Here is an 18784-nt window from a genome sequence, read left to right on the forward strand (position 1 = left end):
ATTCTAGGAACTATTAACAGGCCAGAATTTTGCGATAGTAATGAACTTGATTGAATATAGTGTGGTAGAAGGACACTTAAGTACTGCGGAGCAAGAACATTCAAAGATTTGTACACAGTTAACAAAATTAAAAAATTTATAAGAAATTAAACAGGTAGCCAATAAAATGGGGCTAATATGATCATATTTCTTGATTCTAGTCAGCACTCTGGCTGCTGCATTTTTAACCAATTGAAGTTTATTTATTGAACTTGCTGGACATCCTCCCAATAATGCATTACAATATAGTCTTGAGGTCATTAACGCATTAATAATGTTTTGGCATCAGCAACAAAGAGCATGTGTCGTAACATAGCAATATTTCTGAGGTGGAAGAGTGCTGTGCTACAAACATTGGTCATTTTATGTTTGTTACGTCCGTAAGAACGTTTATAGTTGTGTGTGTGTGTGGTGGGGGGGGGTTGGGGGTTTCTCTCACTCTCAGTTTCTTAGGTTGTTGCGGATTGGCTATCGTGCTTGTCAGTTAAGACGATGAGTCTTGTGCCACCCGCTGTATTTATGTTCTTTTAGTTAGTGTAGTTTTAGTTATGACGTCTTGGACGTTGAAGACTTTTCATTTGGGTTTTCTTTGTATTATAGTATTAGCTGTTTAATGTGTTAGCCTTTATGTTTGTTACTTTCATTTCTTTGGCACAATTCATTTTCCCCTTTTTCCTTTGTGGTTGGTTCTGTTATGGTATATCTTTATTCATTATATATATTAAAACTTATTCAGTGGTCTCGTGTTTTCTAACCTCATTCAGTGTTATAGTGTGACGTGTCTGAGATGGTTATATGTGTTCCCCTCCTAAAAGCCCTAGATGGGTACGAGTCATAGGAGGGTCGTGACTCGTAACAATGTTAAAGAACAGATTTGTATCAAACATAACACCTATGCTTTTTGCTGTAGAAGGCGATGTAACAGTACATCCATCGAGAGTCCAAAATATTTTAGCGGCTTATTTTTAGAGTTTTTGGTCCAATAATTTGTACCCCTGTTTTGTCGGAATTGAGTAGAAGGACATTTCTAGCCATCTGATTCATTTATTTAAAACACTCTGCTAATTTGGAGAATTGTGAAATTTGATTAGTTTTGAAAAAATATAAAGTTGGGTATCATCGGCATAACATTGGAAACTTATTCCATGATTCCTGATCAGAGGCGTTTCCAGCATTGAAGGACATCCGGGGCTTAGCCCAGACAATTTTATTTTCACACTAGCAACCACTTCTCTGTAGTCCAAAGCTGGTGACAGGCTATTCTTTGAGTTTTGCTCTGGCTGGTCCTGTTTCTACAGTTCCTAAATCTTCCACTCTAGTACTATCCTCGACTAACTCATCCTCTCTCCTCCCTGAATCATCTGTGATGCAAAAGAACAGATACAGCACATAACTTATTGCAAATCAGCTTCAAACAACTAATTCATCAAGTGCTACATGTTTCAAATTGTAGACCAATACCATTGAAGTAAATGTATTGGGAAGAGCAGATCAGTGGGATTGCCCTAAGATCTATCATGATTCTTGAATTTTCATGTACATTACCATAAAGTCATCACAAAAGAGTTCTATTATAGTGAGTAAAGTGAAGCAAAAAAAATTTTTTATATAAATAATTTATATTTTTTGACATAAATAGTCAAAATGATGTATAAGATCCTAAGTTAAAGCAATACATGAATGACTTTAGTCTAAGTTCATTGACACACCATGGCATCGAATTGTATATAATTCTCCATGTTCATCTGTCAAAATCCTTTCATTAGGATCATTGGGATAAACAATGTTTCACTTTTAACTTTCTAAAGTAAAGTGACTGATTAATTGTTACCAGTTTCCATGCCTGATTCTGGCACATCTTTGCTACCCTCAAAGTGTATATTTACAACAAACTAATATCACAAAACAAGTCACACATACATTTTATGCTAATGCTTATTGGTTATCCTTAGAGAAAATAACACCTGATAAACAAGAAAATTATGCTCTAAATTGGACTTGAACCGCAATCTCCAGTGTGATAGGCTGATGCGTTAACCACGAGGCTAGAGGTTACAACATATGATATCAATCAGTAGCAGGTTTAGCCTACTGTGGGTGAAAGCCAGCCAGATGATGATCTTTAGACTTTAAGGACAAAAACAAATGCGAATTCTTACCCACTGACTTCTTTTGGAAATTTTAGAAGCCTCATTTGCTTCATTTTTGCTGTCTTTCCTGCTAACTGCTGTTAACTCGCCACTAAGTAAAGTAAGTTGATGTCAGCTCCTCCCCTACCTGCTGCATATTCAACAGAGAGGAAGAAACGGAGTCACCCATAGGCTACCGACAGCAAAGAAACTTATTCTATAGGCTAGATTATGCCTATGTCTATTTTTACAGGCTGTATGCATTATGTGCAAAGCCAAAGCACAATGAAATAAGGCAACTTGTGATTTCGGGGGTTTACATAGGCTATTGTCCAGTTTCATATTTGTCAGTCAACTTTTCAAAATACATTCGGGGCTACACTCAAAACATTCGGGGCTGAAGCCCCGGCAAAATCGGCTGCAGGCGCCTCTGTTCCTGATATCTCCCAGGGAAGCATATATAAGTAGAAAAGAAAAGGCCCTAAAACTGATCCCTGTGGCACTCCATATTTAACTTTTGTTTGATTTTACAATTACACAGACAAAGTGGATAGGACCAAAACCATGTTAATGCTTGAATTAAAGTCCACAAATGCCAATATTACTCGAGCCTATTAAAGAAAATGTTGTTATATACCGTGTCGAAGGCATTATAAGATCTAAAAAAAAACTACATGAGAAAAGCAGTAGCAATAAGATGATAAGAGCAAGTCATTTGATACTAGGTGCTGTGACAGATAATTAACATTTTATTTCTGATGATTTCAATTTTATCAGTAAATTAATGAAGAAAAGTCACTACTATTGTGCTGAGACAAAATATCTGGTTCAGTCAAGGCTTTATTCCTAACCAATTTAGCTACAATACTGAATAAACACCTAGGATTTTTGTGGCTGTTTTCTATGAGATTACTAAAATGTGCTGACCATGCAGCTTTTAGTGCCTGTCTGTACTACAGACACTATCCTTCCATGCACCACAAAATACCTCTAATTTTGTATTCTTCTACATGTGCGAGCTGCTCTCTTGAGAGCATGAGTGTGATCATTGTGCAGGGCTTTTTTCTTAAATTTTCTTTAATTGAAGGGGGGGGGGCAACACTATCAAGAGTGCTAGAGAAGACTGTATTTATAATTTCTCTTATTATATCAAGTTCTCCTAGACTATTTGGCTTACTGAGTATATGAGATCAATTTGGAAGATTATTAGTGAAGCTATCTTTAGTGGTTGAAAGAATAGTTCTACCTGAACGATAGCGTGGTGTAGATTGAGTGACATTAGCTGATCGCAGCATACAAGAAATGAGGTAATGATCTGAAATGTCATCGCTCTGCAGCAGAATTTCTCTCAACATCAACTCCATATGACAGCATTAAATCTAGCGTATGATTATGGCGATGAGTTGGTCCTGTCATATTTTGTCTGACTCCAAGAGAGTTGATCCCAATGTGTCATTATCATTATCTATTTAAATGTTGAAGTCACCAACAATTAAAGCTCTATGTACAGTAACTATTAGATCTGATAGAAAAATTGCAAATTTACCAAGGAATCAGAATAAGGCCCGGGTGATCTATACACTGTAGCAAGGGCAAAAGACAACAGAGATTTTTTATTTGTATCTGATGGTGTCACATTAAGCATTATTAGTTCAAAAGACTTAAACTTGTATCCCGTCCTCTGAGAAACACCAAAAACGTAACTGTAAATTGCAGCAACACCTCCTCCGCGACCCTTCAGATGAGGCTCATGTTTATAACAATAACCTGTGAAAGTAGATTCGTAGAAGTAATATATTCATCCGGTTTAAGCCAGGTTTCATTCAAAGTGCATCCAAATTGTGATCTGTAATAATTTCATTTATAATTAGTGCTTTGATTAAAAAAGAGATCTAATGTTTAGTAGCCCAACCTTTTATATGATGTTTATCTTACATTTCTTTCTTATTATTATTCTTATTTTTTATTTTCAAGTTTTACCTTAATAAAACATTTTCTGAATGATTTAGTGAGGGGTTTGTGTTTGTGTTTGGTTCGGGGAACAGACACCATCTCTATGTGATATCTAGGTTATACAGTCACTATGTGTTATAGTTTATGTGACCTGTGTGACATCTCAAGGCAGCTAACAGACGTTTGGAGAAGCCAGTTTGTCTACTTCCTGACCTGGGCCCCAGTTAGTCAAATTCTATCACTATTAAGATTATGAGCCAAATTAATAGAGAGGAGAGTGGCACCTTCCCTGGAGGGATGGAGTCCTTCTTTCTTTAGCAGGTCAGGTCTACATCAAAAACTCTTCCAATTGTCTATATGCTGTTCTCCAGACAGCACTCATACATCCAGCCATTCATTGACACTAATATACTATAAACCTCATCACCATGATGAGCAGGGAGGGGGCCAGAGCATATTACAGTGCCTGGCATAGTTTTTGCAAGTCCTCTTTAACATTATCTCTAGTGATCTCTTACTGGTGAAGCCGGACATCGTTAGTGCCAACAATTTAAGAAAATCTACATTTAGCATTAGCCAGTGCTTGTAAATGTGATCTGATGTCAGACACCCGAGCCCCCAAAATTAATTTAACAATAGTGACTGGAGTCTCTATTTCCACGTTCTTATAATAGAATCTCCGATACCAAGGGCACTTTCAAAATTATTCTCAGTGGGTGCATCACTGAATGGGGAGAATCAATTGGAAACCCTAACAGGAACGAGAGAGTGGTGTCGCTTTGCTGAGTATGCCGCTGAGACGTCATCCAAATACCCTGCTGCGGGGGCTCAACAGCCGGAACCACAGTGTGTGTTGTTCACTGTTCTACCCACATCCGAAACAGTATCTACCGGCTTCTCTTTCTCACTGGCCTCCACTAGCATTTGGATGCATGTCTCTAACTCAGGGGTCGGCAACTGTTTTGGTGATTTTCCTGGTCAAAAATTCCTAGCATACAAGCAACAGTGAGAAAGGAGCAAAACATTTATTTATGTGAAGTTTTCGCATGTAATGTATTTGATGTAATGTGATCTTTATGTAATCCTTTCTCATGATCACACAGCATGTTTTCATCAGCTAAACGGGAGGGTAAACACTATTAAAGTGTGATGAGATTTGCGCTGCGTGTGCAAGCCATTCGCGCATCACAAATGTTTGCATTTTCTGGTGAATCACACCTGTAAAATCCTAAAACTTTATTTCCAGGTTTAATTTATATTTTGAATAGACTCAGATTTTTTAACCCCATGATTTAAGGAGGGTGTACCTGTATGCTGGGTTGGAAATATTAAGGATTAATAGTGATGTTTTCATTATTATATCACGTGTTGTTCTGAAAGCAAAAAGAAACAAATGAAACACGGAATGTCATCTGAAAACACTGTCATCTGCGTAGCCTGACCGAAGCAAAGTGGGTGCATTTACTGCGTTTATCTGAAAGTAAAGCACATCCGGCTCATGATATGTGAATGGCTTGCATGTGCTGCACGAGTCTGTTGGGTATAGTGAAGTTTCGTCACATTTTTACTTTTTGTTTAGCCTCCCATTCAGCTCATGAAAACACGCTGAATGATCATGAGGAAGGATTTCATCAAGATGTAGATTGGAATGCAGGTGCAGAATTTATATAAATAAAATAGTCTACTTCTCGCTCGCCGTTGCTGGCATGCCAGTGATTACCCCTCCTCGTGCCAATGCTGCACGCGTGCCATAGGTCGCCGACCCCTGCTCTAACTCATTCAATTTCTCTGTCAGCCTGACTAATTTCTTATATTTATCACAAGTAAATCCCTCACTGCTGATGGAAGAAGCTATAGTAAACATGCAGAATGCAATACAGGAAGCAATAACATAAGCAGATGCCATGACTCAATTGTTTTTGTTGTTGTTGGTATAGTTATTCTTGAGCGGTAAGGGTTTCAGATTGATGTGAATCCCTCATGCAATTTTTTGCTGTTGTTGTAGTGGTTTCTGATCAGCAGAAGTTTCACATTGATGGAGTAATCACACAGAGGAGAAAACGAATGCATGCAGTTGAAATGCAAGATGTAGAAAAGCGGGTGCATAGAAAAAGATGAAGTGTGTAAGAGTGTTCTCCAAACAGAATTGAAAAAATGACCCTTGTTTAAAAACAGCTTTTTTAACACTCCCTGTCTGCCACTGATCAAATCAACAGACAGTCCTGCCCCAAACTCACGCCATTGCTCGAGACAATGTTATTGTGTTCTCAAGGAAAGAAACCCACAAATAGCTTACTTATCATTGTTTCTGCATAATAGTCTGAGATAGGAGAATGTATTTCACAGTTTTTTCATAAATAAAAAAAATAAAAAATTCTCAATACCAAAAACACATTTTCAAACTCTTCATACAGTCAGCAAAAGAGCAGGGTATCTGGAATAAATTAATTGTGGATCCTTTTTGTATATACTTTCATACAAAGTGTATTCAATGACCACATCTATCAAAATTAATATTTTTTTTTCTCATTCAAACTCAACCATCAGCAAAACTCAATGTAACTTCTCCTTATTTTGCACACATTTTCTGTACATACTGTTCTCACTGGAAGTTAACACTGGAAGTGTCTGAATGTAACCGTATTAAGCATTTCTTAAAACAGGCCTGACAACTGTATTCTGCTGCTGTGTGACCGTGGCCTTACACTGGCAGAATGTTCAAATAGGCCAATGTGTCAAAAATTGCAAATGTAAACCATCCATCCATCCATCCATCCATCGTCAACCGCTTATCCTGTGTACAGGGTCGCGGGGGGCTGGAGCCTATCCCAGCTAACATTGGGCGAAAGGCGGGGGACACCCTGGACAGGTCGCCAGTCCATCGCAGGCAAATGTAAACCAACACACAAAATACATTTAATCTGATTAATTTAATGTAGTTTAAAATTTGTAGACATAAAAATTTTGAAATGCTTATCTTTTATCCTTAAATTTCAAACAAATGTGTGACTTGTAATTATTTTCTTGACATTTTTCAGAACACTACATTTTGTTAAAACTCCAAAATCCTAATTTATCCCCTGAATACACACCACGATGCAATTTTGACATCATTAGGCAGCAGGTTAACATGCAGACAAGCTGAAGGTCAACAGTAAATCTTCATATACACTACCGGACAAAAGTTTTGAAATTATCTTAAAAATCTTTTTATCTGAAGGTGTATGCTTAAATGTTTGAAATTAGTTTAGTTTCACAATATTCATTTATTTCATAATAAAACAAAAATTTTATTAAAAAAAAAAAAAAATGTTTTTGAAATTTTTGACTTGGACCAAATAATAAAGAAAAGAAGCCAATAAGTGCCCAACATAGATGAACTCCTTCAATACTGTTTAAAAAGCATCCCAGGGTGATACCTCAAGAAGTTGGTTGAGAAAATGTCAAGAGTACATGTCTGCAAATTCTAGGCAAAGGGTGATTATATACACCATTCAAATATACAATGAGCCCAAAAAGTATTTTGCATTGTAAAAAAACAAAAAAACATTTATTTTAAAGAAAGATGTGCAACCACACATTCCAAGCAAATTATCAATATGCCTAATAGTGGTTGTGTGTATTTTTGTCCTCACCGTAGGATTCTGGATAGCAATAGAATTAAATTCCAACCTTCCATTCACGAAGATGGTGTCCACCCGAGTGAATAGAATACACTGGATGAAGTCCACGAGGTGCTTATCTAAAGAGAACCACTGTGAAAATCAGTATAGGAAGAGAAATACTTCTCTAGTTCATTAATTGTTCTTGTTCTGCTAGAACAGAACAATAGAGAAGCACTGCTGTGGACCAACCCTACTCAGAAACATTTTAAAAACATCAAAGCAGAAATTAAAAAGAGTGAATGACCATGGTCCCTGGTGACAAGGATCTGTAGTGTGAATGGTTGGCCTGTCCGAGGATGTTTACCATTCACTACTATCAAATTGTTTAATATTAAAAGAGGGGAACTTCAATGGGGAGAGACTGAAGTAGGTAGTTGAATTTTGGAATACAATTCATTTTTATAACATTAACCTTCCCAGTCATTGATAAATGTAGTGAAGCCCACCTGTCCACATCACTCAAAAACCTTTTTATTAAAGTGTTAAAATTAACTCACTAACAAAATCACACAAATTAGTCCCTGTAATAAGTGCACTGTAAGTCGCTTTGGATAAAAGCGTCTGCCAAATGCATAAATGTAAATATTGACGAAACGCCTAATGTTATCAGAAAAGAAATGGTCCTGAATAAACCCCACCTGATTTTTTATATGTAAAAAAAAAAAAAAAACAGGGTGATGATAACTTCCGAGTTGGCCTACAAAAATACTATTGCGAGCTTTGAGATGTGCTGCAAACTTCCTGTTGTGCAATTAACCGTCACAGCATCCAGTGAGAGAACTACTGACATTCATACCAGTGACAGCATTAATATCATCACACCAGTGATGCAGGACTAGTGACATGTTAAAAGAATAAAGTTTGTAAACTCTCCATGTTTATTACTGCATTAAAATGATCGTTCTTGAAGACTGGAATCAAACTTCGGCAGTGGATAATGACGTAGGATGAGTCCACGAGAACATAAGAAGAACACAGAAAAGTAATCACAAATTGGACAGTACTTGGGCTGCGAATGACGATGTTTCACAAGTACAGACAAGAACGCATAGTGAGTCATTTGACCATGTCATACTTATATATATTAAAGATATTAAATATGCCTAATGGATAATTTAAATTAGGTTAACAAAGGAGACTAAAGTGAGAGTGTGCAATGAGAGATTCCCTCTCTCTCTCTTCCTCCTCCTCTTCCTCCTTCTTCCAATGGATATCTCAAATCAGCTGGCCTATAGTCTTTTTACAAGGCAGTAACAAATTGCATGATGCATAATGGCAGTAAGGCTACAAGTACAGAGTGTCTTGAACTCTAACCAGATGATCTGTTAATATTTACACAGGTCTGTGAGTTATTAAATACTGATTACCGTCAGTTTAATCCTGTTCTGTGTGCATTTGTTCAGTTTCCAGCCCAAAAATGTTGGGTCAAATGAGGGTCAAATGCCCATGGCTATGTGAGAGCCCATTATGATTCACATCCTGTACATTCATGTTACATGCATTTATTGCATCACTTGCATTAATCTAAAATATACATATACATATACAATGATGAAACAAACAGTTGTCAAAGAAAAACTTTGTTGTATGGAACTGGCCACATTTACTTCTGATAGTTTAAACTCACTTTAACTCTATAAAGATAGGTAGATTGGTGAACATTCAGTCTGCTGCTGATAAACCTAACCTAATACATTTTTTTTCTCATTTTAAAGGCAATAACATAAATAAAATAGCCACTTATGATTGTAAATGTGCTGCAGTTGGTGGAAAGCCATTCTGTCCATACTTACTTTCCTACACTCTTGAAGTGATTTGAGCTCAGTGTTATACTGCCAAATCTAAAACAAGCCAAAATATGGCTATTGAGGATAGTCATTATTAGGTGTCAGATTCTTTAAATCAGAATATGGTTTAAATATTTATTGTCTGTTTATTCAGCATATTCAAAGTCAAAACAAAGACACCATTTATTTTCTTATTCACGCATACAATATAAATCTTCCTAATATTAGGCTCTTTTAACTATTGAATGACTTCAGATTACAAGATTAATCTTTATTCTTACAGCAACCAAAAATACAGTTAACTAAGGGACATTAATAATAACATCACAGTTGACATTTTTTATTCTCTAACCAGCATAGAAACATGTTAGTACAGACAAATAGCTAGTACAATGTCAATAAAGCACATAGGCAGTAAGGAACTTTATAAAAACATATTGGCACATATAAACTAAAGCATGCTATCTATGTCTTTTCATCAATGAGGCTGCATGGATAAATATGGACAAATATGAATTTACTGTATGTTTTTTCTTGTGAAACATACAATCAATACAACAAAATCACAGTACTTTGCATGATATTAGTTCACAGTTTTCATGTGTTTCACAGTGAAACTCCTTAATTAACAATGCTTTTCCTTTGAGTAAATTGCATTTTTAAGAGCACTTTATGACATAAATGAAGACCTGAAGACCTGAATCCTTGTTAGGCCTGCACTGAAGTCAACTGCAGATCTCCGCAAACTTCCAAAATATCAATATCGTCCAGTTTTGTGTAACGATGATTGTAAGTGTGTGCTTGTTGGCCATTGACAAACACATTGTAATGATGGGGATTGCAAGAGATAGTGACCTGAAACACATAAAACATTAAGAATAAGATGCGTTATCACTTATTGCCATTTTCACAACGACAATTCTTAACAGCAACAACATAGACTACCTTTATTAAGGATTTCGAGAAACATGTCTATTACAGTGCGTTTGAATATTAAGTATCTTTTCAGGGATCTAAAAGATGTGAATTTGTCTACCTGAAAAGTTTCCCCTCTTTTAAACGGCATGCCTCCAAACCGTTCCTCCGTTCCCCACTTCTCCATATGATGGGTGTTGCGCACAACCACATTCTCATCGAAACGGGGATTGTAGTGTAATGCAATCCCAGTTCTGTGGCGCAGGTTAAATGTTATTCTGATGGAGAAAGCAGCAGAATTAAAGACAAACATGTTATAATTATCTTCACTTTGTGACATTAATATTGACTCAAAAATGATTAAAAAAATATTTTGAAACTGAAGAGCTATTCTGTTATGTGTCAAACCTAGTAGCGTTAGGGTTGATCACTCCATGGATGACCATGTTTTTGCCAGGGTGCAGTCCACCATTGATGACGCTTTTGTACGGGATAGTCTGAGTGAGGGTAAAAATAATAGACAATATTTATGATGGACTGCAATATAGCACATTACATATGTGTATATTGTATTGTAATAATAAAAATAGTATTTTGTTTCTCTTTTCTCAATTCTTACACTTTTCTGAAATACAAACACATTCTCATATTGAATTATATGTGATACTTGTTAAAACATTTAAAAAAGGCTTAATTTAAAGTGACACTGGTTTTATGAACATGTTCAGCAATAGCTAGAACTTCAAAATGTGAGGACAGAATAAAAATAGACAAATTTCAGGTGCAAATGCCAATGCGAATTTATCTCTATATCGAAATTATGTTTATAACTACAGATTTTCTTTGTCAGCAGAGACTTAAAATCTATTTTAAAGTGCAAGAGGATTTCATGGAAAATAAAGGAGGGAACTATTGGGGGGGTTGTCCCTGTAATAAGTGCACTGTAAGTCGCTTTGGATAAAAGCGTCTGCCAAATGCATACAAAGGAAAGGGAAGGCCAACATCTGGGTGGCTCCTGAAAAAATATGTTGAATGTCCTACAGTAACTTTTACAGTTAAGGCTATAAACTCTTTTCTTTGGCAAATGTTCCACAAAAAAGGGATAGTTCATCCAAGAATCATTGTATGACACAAAGATGCAGCAAAAGTGAATAGTGACTGGGGCTGTCATTCTGCAAATATCTCCTTTTGTGTGTTCCACAGAAGAAAGAATGTTACACAGGCTTGGAACAACATGAGGTATATATACAGTATATATACAGTATATATACAGTATATATATATATATATATATATATATATATATATATATATATGCTAGATACCAGTGTCAACTGATTATCTTGATAATATTTTATGTTAAATTCAGTAAAATGTGAGAGTTGAAGAATTGCTAAAGCCTCAACTGTTTTGTAAGGCAACATACATATAATCTAAAAATAATCATTCATTTATGAATTTTCCCCTAGATTTGCTGTAAATGTGATGTAATTTCCTGTGATGGGAACCGCTCTTACATAGGCAGCTGGAGCCGGGTAAGAAGGGAACTGAAAGCAACAACAACAAAAAAAATATATATATATGTTATTAGTAGTAGTTTCACATTTGTATAAAGAAGAAATACAGTGCAATCTCGCAACAATGAAAGAAATATATGAGGAAATACTAAATATGATCTGAATCAGTAGAGAATACAGCAGAAGATACTACAATATGCATATGACAGGGCGGAGGGCGGGGCTTATGATTTTACACACCTGGTCTAAGGATAAGGGCCGACCAGGTGTGTAAAATCATAAGCCCTGCCCTCCGCCTTGTCACAATACATATTGTAGTATCTTCTGCTGTATTGTTCTCTACTGTTTCAGATCATATTTAGCATTTCCTCATATCTTTCTGTCATTGTTTTGTCAACAAAATATATGTAACACACACACAAATTTTATATAATTAATTTAGAAAGATAATAATTAATTATGTAATGAAATAAAACTATTAAAAATGAGAGCTAAACAAATCACACTGCAGACTGAAATTCTGACCGAGGAGTCACACTTTGTAAAGCTGGTATGTTGAAATCACTTAGAAAAACAGGAAGTTACTGTCAGTGCAGAGTTACTGTAAATGTTGCAAAGTGGATTAAGTTTAATCAGTTTCTTGAGCCCCACAAGTCTTTCCTTGCCTACCAAATATGTTCATGTAAAAACACATTTATCCATAGATATTCTTTGTAATCAGTTCTTTCATTGGTATTTGATGGAATACAGAATGTAGAATAGGCTGTGTGGACAAAACTAAGTGAAAGAACAACATGTTTCTCAATGGATGAATAAAAAATCCTCTAATGTTCAATCCAAAAATGAGGCATAATGCCAGATCCATATATTTACTAAGAATTTCTAAGAATGATCACAGGGATTTTTGAACCAGCAATCTAATGAATTGTGTGATTCATAATATAAATCTTGTTTCTAGAGGCTTTTTCAAACTCATTGGATCATCAGTTGTAGATCTGTTAATGTTTGTTGAATCTTAAATCCAGGAATCTTTTAACTCTCTTTCATAGATCACTATAAAGTTGTCACATGATTTGCATTTCAAAGACTTCTGGGTATTTACTATCTTGAGCTTACCCCACATCCTGGAGGTGCAGTATACTGAGGCTGTAAATGAAATGAATTGTGGTTGTTTATGGCAGGGTTGCTTAAATGAAAATGCAATTCTTTAAAAAATGATCTTTTCCTTGTTTTACTTGACTAAACAGTTCAAAAAGACATTATCATACCTCCAACATGTTCCTACCTGATTTCCTGGAAAGACTGGCTCATATTAATATGTTACAAAATGTACAAAGTGGCTAAAAGATGTTGCAATGGTATGCTTGTCAGGTAACAATCAACAGTGACAGAGCAAAAATGAATAAGCTGAAATTACACTAACTCTGTCTTAAAGGTACAGGGATGTTTGTACTTACTGGATAACCTGGTTGTGGAGGAAAGTAGGACTGCAAATAAGAAAAAAGTTCAGAATGTGTATTTATCATATTACTGAAATACATACAAAAACTAAAATGCCATTCATTTTAAAGAAAATTGCACAAGCACACTTTCCAAGCAAGTTAGGTTTCAAATAGTACAACAATAGATATTCTGTTTGAAATTAAGACAAAACCATTTGGATATTTTCTGGTTGCCAGACTTGGTGAAACATGTCCATAGTTAATGTGATAAACAACAGCTGTGGTTACTCTACTAGGACACCTGTTTGAGAGGAACCAACTTCATACATACACTGAAATTACCTCGGGACTCAAGTAATCGGAAAAATGGTTCAACATCTATTTTTATTACCTAAGGCAATGAAATGCACACATTTGAAATGTGACTCAAGTATCTAAAAGTTCCCGAATATATTTTGTGTCCACTGTATTGAGTTGTATATCGTTTTCTTATCCCCAATACTTTCATATAATACCAAAAACATTGCTATAATTGTCCTCACCATAGGATTCTGGAAAGCAATAGAATTCAGTTCCACCATTCCATCCACAAAGACGGTGTCCACACGAGTAAAAGGAATACGGTGTCTGAAGTCCATGAAGTGTCTCCCATTTGTGCTTATCTAGAAAGGGTCATTGTAGAAATAGGTAGAGGAGAAATACTCTAACAATTAATCATTGTAACAGATAGATAACCAGCTAAGGAGTAAACCAACTCAGGAACATTTTAGTTCATAAAAAGAAATGTGAAAGAGAGTGAATGACCTTGTATGCATCCATGCTGACAAGGATCTGGAGGGTGAATGGTTGGCCTGATGGAAAGGGAGTTTCATACTTGCGTTCTTCTGAGCCCCAACAACCATTCTGATAGGCATTGTTCACTACATAGCCAGAGCCATTCTCGTAGCGTGGGTTAAAATGCAGAGCAACATCTGCTTTGCTCTGAGAGCCACACTGAAGGTTCACATGAAATCTGGAAACCACAATGAGAACTGAGGTAGTGTAGAAAGAGGAAATAACAGCTCTAACAAGTATTGTGCAATGAGAAATAGTTTGCCAGGACTATAATTCTATATGTTAGTCCTGTGCAATCCAGCTCAAGTTTCAAGAAAGGACACTTGAACTGGTAAATAATGAACAGAAATGTATAATTTGCATTTTCTTTATCTCACTTCTGCTGCTTACAGTAAAGGAAAAAGAAAAACACCATTATTTGGTAAGTATATTAAGGCTGCAACTAACGATTATTTTGATAATCTTTAGCTCTTAACCGATTATTCTGCTTGTGTCCCAACTTAAAAGGTTGTATTAAACGTGCTTACTAACAATAAAGGGGGGGTTAAAATCGTCTTTTAAAAATAGCTCTAAATGACATTCACTGTATTAAAGGGGAAGAATCAAGTGTTTTTGTCTTGTTTTCCATTTACAAATGTCTGAAATTCCTTAAAACAAGATACATTTAATTGAGAAGCAACATATAAGATTTTTAGACATGCTTTAAAGAGAATGTCTTAAATATACAGTAATGTTTACTTGGTTATACTTCTGTGAGTGCAGTAAAGTCAAAAATATTCAAGATCTATTCTCTAAAAGCAAGTCTAAATATCTCATATGCTGCTTCTCAGGTGAATGCATCTTTTTTTAAAGGATTTTTAGATATTTTATAATATTTGTATTTTTAATATTATATTCAACATTCTCAGATAAAAAACATTTTCTTCTGCAGTATAGCTGCTAAAGAAAATGTACATTGTTTTAAAAGAGTTTACATATTTATATTGGAAAACAAGCCAAAACAAATACAAATCAAAAACATATTTTGTTGTAGTGCATAATGAGTGAAGAGTCAAGACTACCTCTCTCACCTTTTTGTTCACTTCAATCCATCTTTAACTCACAAAAAACGAATTCTCTTTAATTAATAAAGCTGCTTATTGCCAATTTTCTTCACGATAAGAAATACACAGTAACATATATATTATGATTCAATAACTCGAGAGTCATCACGTTATAATCTAGCTGCATTAAGCGTGCACGCGTGAGGAACGAGCATCACCGCGACAGAGTGTGCATCAGCCGGGTGCAGTTTCAGTCCCCCCCCTCAGAATCTGGACATTTGCGCAACTCGTAGAAGAGGCTCTACACCGCACAGAGAAATGCCAGTTTTGGAGTTTTTAGTTATTTACATGATCTGCTTCCATATTATTTGAACTTTAATAAATCTATAACGCATTAAATATAAATGCATTAAAGATGTATTGGCAGGGTGTTTCCTTTACAGACGCTCGACACAAGTTTTGCTTCAGCAGACTGCCGCTCCAGCTCCACTTTTCCACAACGATAGTGCTTCTGTATTTACTTACTTTGCATTTTTGCATTATAATTCTCTCATACTGTGGGATCTACATCACCTGAAGCCCAATTTGGATCTGGAGTGTGAGCTGTGTAATTCTTCTTCTCAGGTGCGAGCTGCAGTTCTGCTCTCATCATTAGAGTTTAAAATTATCTCAACATTAAATTAGATCAAACGACTATTTGACAACTTTTTACATTTTTGTCGACAATTTTTTATTCTCGACGTTGTCAATTAACACCGATTAATCGTTTAAGCCCTAAAGCATATTGTGGTTTAACAAAAGTCTGAGAAACAGGCTTTTCAAGCACCAAACCCTTGATTTTCACCCATCGAAACCCAATTCTGCAAAATGCCACAGACTGCATATCTGCACTAATCTGAGAAATACTTTTGTTAGGTAACCTAAAAATGTGCTTCACTTGATTACATCTAAATTAACTGGTTTTCAAGTAAAAAATATGACAAAATTATGAAACAACAAGGGTTAGATCAAGAAGAAATAGGTAACAATTGTAGCTTACCATTTTTTACAAGTACAGAGTACAGAACAATAAAGAAACAAGGTCTGCACCAGTTACATAGAGTATGTAATACCCACAACCTATAATAAAACTTTGTTTTAACAAAACTGTTTTTCACCTGTTAGCCCCTGGCAGAACCCGTCCACTGATGATAATACTCTTTCCGTCCTGCAGGCCTCCTTGGATCAAACCGGGGAATGGGGTTTTCTGTTTTGGAGTAAATATCATTCATAACACCTTATTTGTGTTCAAGAAATGATATAACTTCTTAGAGAATAATAATAGAGCATGGTCACTTCACAGATTTTATTACATATTATTTTATATTTTTCTGGGGAAATTTATATTCATAAATGTAAGTGCATTAAAACACAACCTTTGTTAATTAAAATAGTGTTTTAAAGTTATTGAAAATATGCAGGCTATTACGTTGAGTAAATAATTCAATTTATTTTGAAGAAGAACCTGCAACATTAAATTAACCTGCAAAATAATTTTTTAATGTAAGCTGTTTTATGGGACCCATGTTTATTGATGTAATTGTGGTTTTGAAGTAAATAATATTTTTTTTAGGCCTACAATTATTATATTTGTGACGAGTAATTATGCATTTCCGTTTTGAAGATTGATTCCTCGTCATTTGGAGAATAAACCAATACAAGAGCTTAATCGGGCAATATACACTTTTGCACATAAAAATGGTGCAATTCGTAATGCTATCATATTTGTTACAAAACGGTTTTAGTTTTGAGCGCAGCACTGCACTGTAGCTTTAAATAGTGAACTCTGTAAGTGACATCCTGAAATAATACATTGAAAGAGGATGTAAGAAGAGACAAATAGCCACAGATATATGCTGTGGATAAATCATTGCGTTATGGGCGATTACAAAAATCAGTTTGTCACTTACCGGGTTGTAAAACGGCTGTTGTTGATAAAATGCCATTATGCCAGTTCTGACTTTAATAAAGTCGTATATAAGCGTATCTAAAGCTAAAATTGTCAAGATCTCTAAAGCCTAGCTACAAAAGCAGAATGCAGAGAATATATGTATATGAGAATACCGCCCATAGATGACGCGCTTCTGGAAAAAAACATTAGAAAAAAGATAGCGGTTTGGAGTCGGAAAGTTGACTTTCAGTTGTGTGTTCAACACGCAGATTGGGACCGCGGTAAAGTTCGTTTTAAGTTTCACATTCGTTGGATATTCGGTTTCTCTTACCCGCGCTCTCTTCAGTCGACAATCTTACAAAGATGTCATTAGCACACTTGGTTTAAAGAGAGTATAAAAGGGCGACATGATAACAGAAATAAAAAGATGAAAATGTTATTTTCAATATCATAATGCATGAAACAATTACATTAAAATCAGTTTATGTGTAGGGTCTAGATTTCCCTTAATACCGACTGATGCAGATAAAACATGTTCAAAACAATGTAAGGAAAAAAATGCAAAAAGCTAGGGTCACTTGGCGCGTCATGTCCCGCACAGTTTAGGGGGTAGAGCAGTTGTTTGGTACAGGGGCCACATCGGGCTTTAAAGGAATAATTCACCCAAAAATGACAATTCTCTCATCATACTCACCCTCATGCCATCCCGGATGTGTATGACTTTCTTTCTTCAGCAGAACACAAATTAGACCTAGAGCTGAAATATTCTTCCAAAATCTAATTTTTGTTTAGCAGAAGAAAGAAAGTCATAGACAGATGGCATGAGGGTGAGAATTATTCAATTTTGTGTGAATTATTTCTTTAAGTAGCACATGGGGGCACATTGTCCTCATTTTGAGCTACAATGTTCAACGTTGATTTAATTATTGCAACTTTTAAGCCCAGAAATAGTTGTGTTCTCATTCTAAATTTAATTTCAGTTAAAAAACGAACAATATTATTCAAAAATATCATTATTCAAAATTTATCTGTTCTATTTACATGAATACTTTTAAAGCTACTCAAGTTATTCAGCCAAAAGGTTTTCTCGTTTCCTTGTTGTTGTTGTTTGATTAATAGCTTTTATATGACATAGCCTACTATAGTGCTCAATTCGGTTACATGTATACATTTCAAATCCGACATTTTGAAGCAAATACGTTCACTTTAGACCAATCCGACTGAGTTTACATTAAATCCTCACCATGATGGGCATTGGCAGAATTCTAAAGTGTATTTGATCATTAGTGCTCAAACATTAGCCACCTGTCAATCAAACAACATGCAGTGACAGACGTCAGGAAATAAAAAGTCAATCTTTTATATTTTATCTAGATCAACACCAGTGGTGGTCTTGTTATTGTGATCGATGTAATGAACACGTGGTCTAGATGCAGAATATAGGATAAGTGTAGAAAATGTGCTTAAAGTAGGCCTACTTAAAAAGTACAATTCCTGTGAAAAAAAAAACAACAACTTTATTACAGTATT

General features: G+C 35.5%; 1 protein-coding gene across 1 annotated transcript; it reads right to left on the reverse strand.

Annotated features, from left to right (window-relative positions):
• Positions 1–9731: 9731 nt before the first annotated feature.
• On the reverse strand, positions 9732–17429 carry LOC127632108 (galectin-9-like). Its single transcript, XM_052110615.1, has 10 exons — positions 17274–17429; positions 16482–16570; positions 14252–14459; positions 13990–14109; positions 13463–13492; positions 13122–13151; positions 12006–12035; positions 10897–10985; positions 10610–10766; positions 9732–10428 (listed from the first exon to the last, which is right to left on the reverse strand). Exons 1-10 carry the CDS (start codon positions 17307–17309, stop codon positions 10282–10284), a joined length of 936 nt encoding a protein of 311 aa, XP_051966575.1. The 5' UTR covers positions 17310–17429; the 3' UTR covers positions 9732–10281.
• Between the last annotated feature and the right edge of the window lie 1355 nt (positions 17430–18784).

This window comes from Xyrauchen texanus, chromosome 38 (assembly GCF_025860055.1).
Source record: "Xyrauchen texanus isolate HMW12.3.18 chromosome 38, RBS_HiC_50CHRs, whole genome shotgun sequence".
Lineage (NCBI taxonomy): Eukaryota > Metazoa > Chordata > Actinopteri > Cypriniformes > Catostomidae > Xyrauchen > Xyrauchen texanus.

Coding starts and splice junctions, on each gene's coding strand:
- LOC127632108 (XM_052110615.1), bottom strand. CDS start 17,309: ATGGCATTTTATCAACAACAGCCGTTTTACAACCCG. Junction 12,036..13,121: donor CTGCACCTCCAGGATGTGGG/GTAAGCTCAAGA, acceptor TGTTGCTTTCAG/TTCCCTTCTTACCCGGCTCC. Junction 10,767..10,896: donor ATCAACCCTAACGCTACTAG/GTTTGACACATA, acceptor TTTCTCCATCAG/AATAACATTTAACCTGCGCC.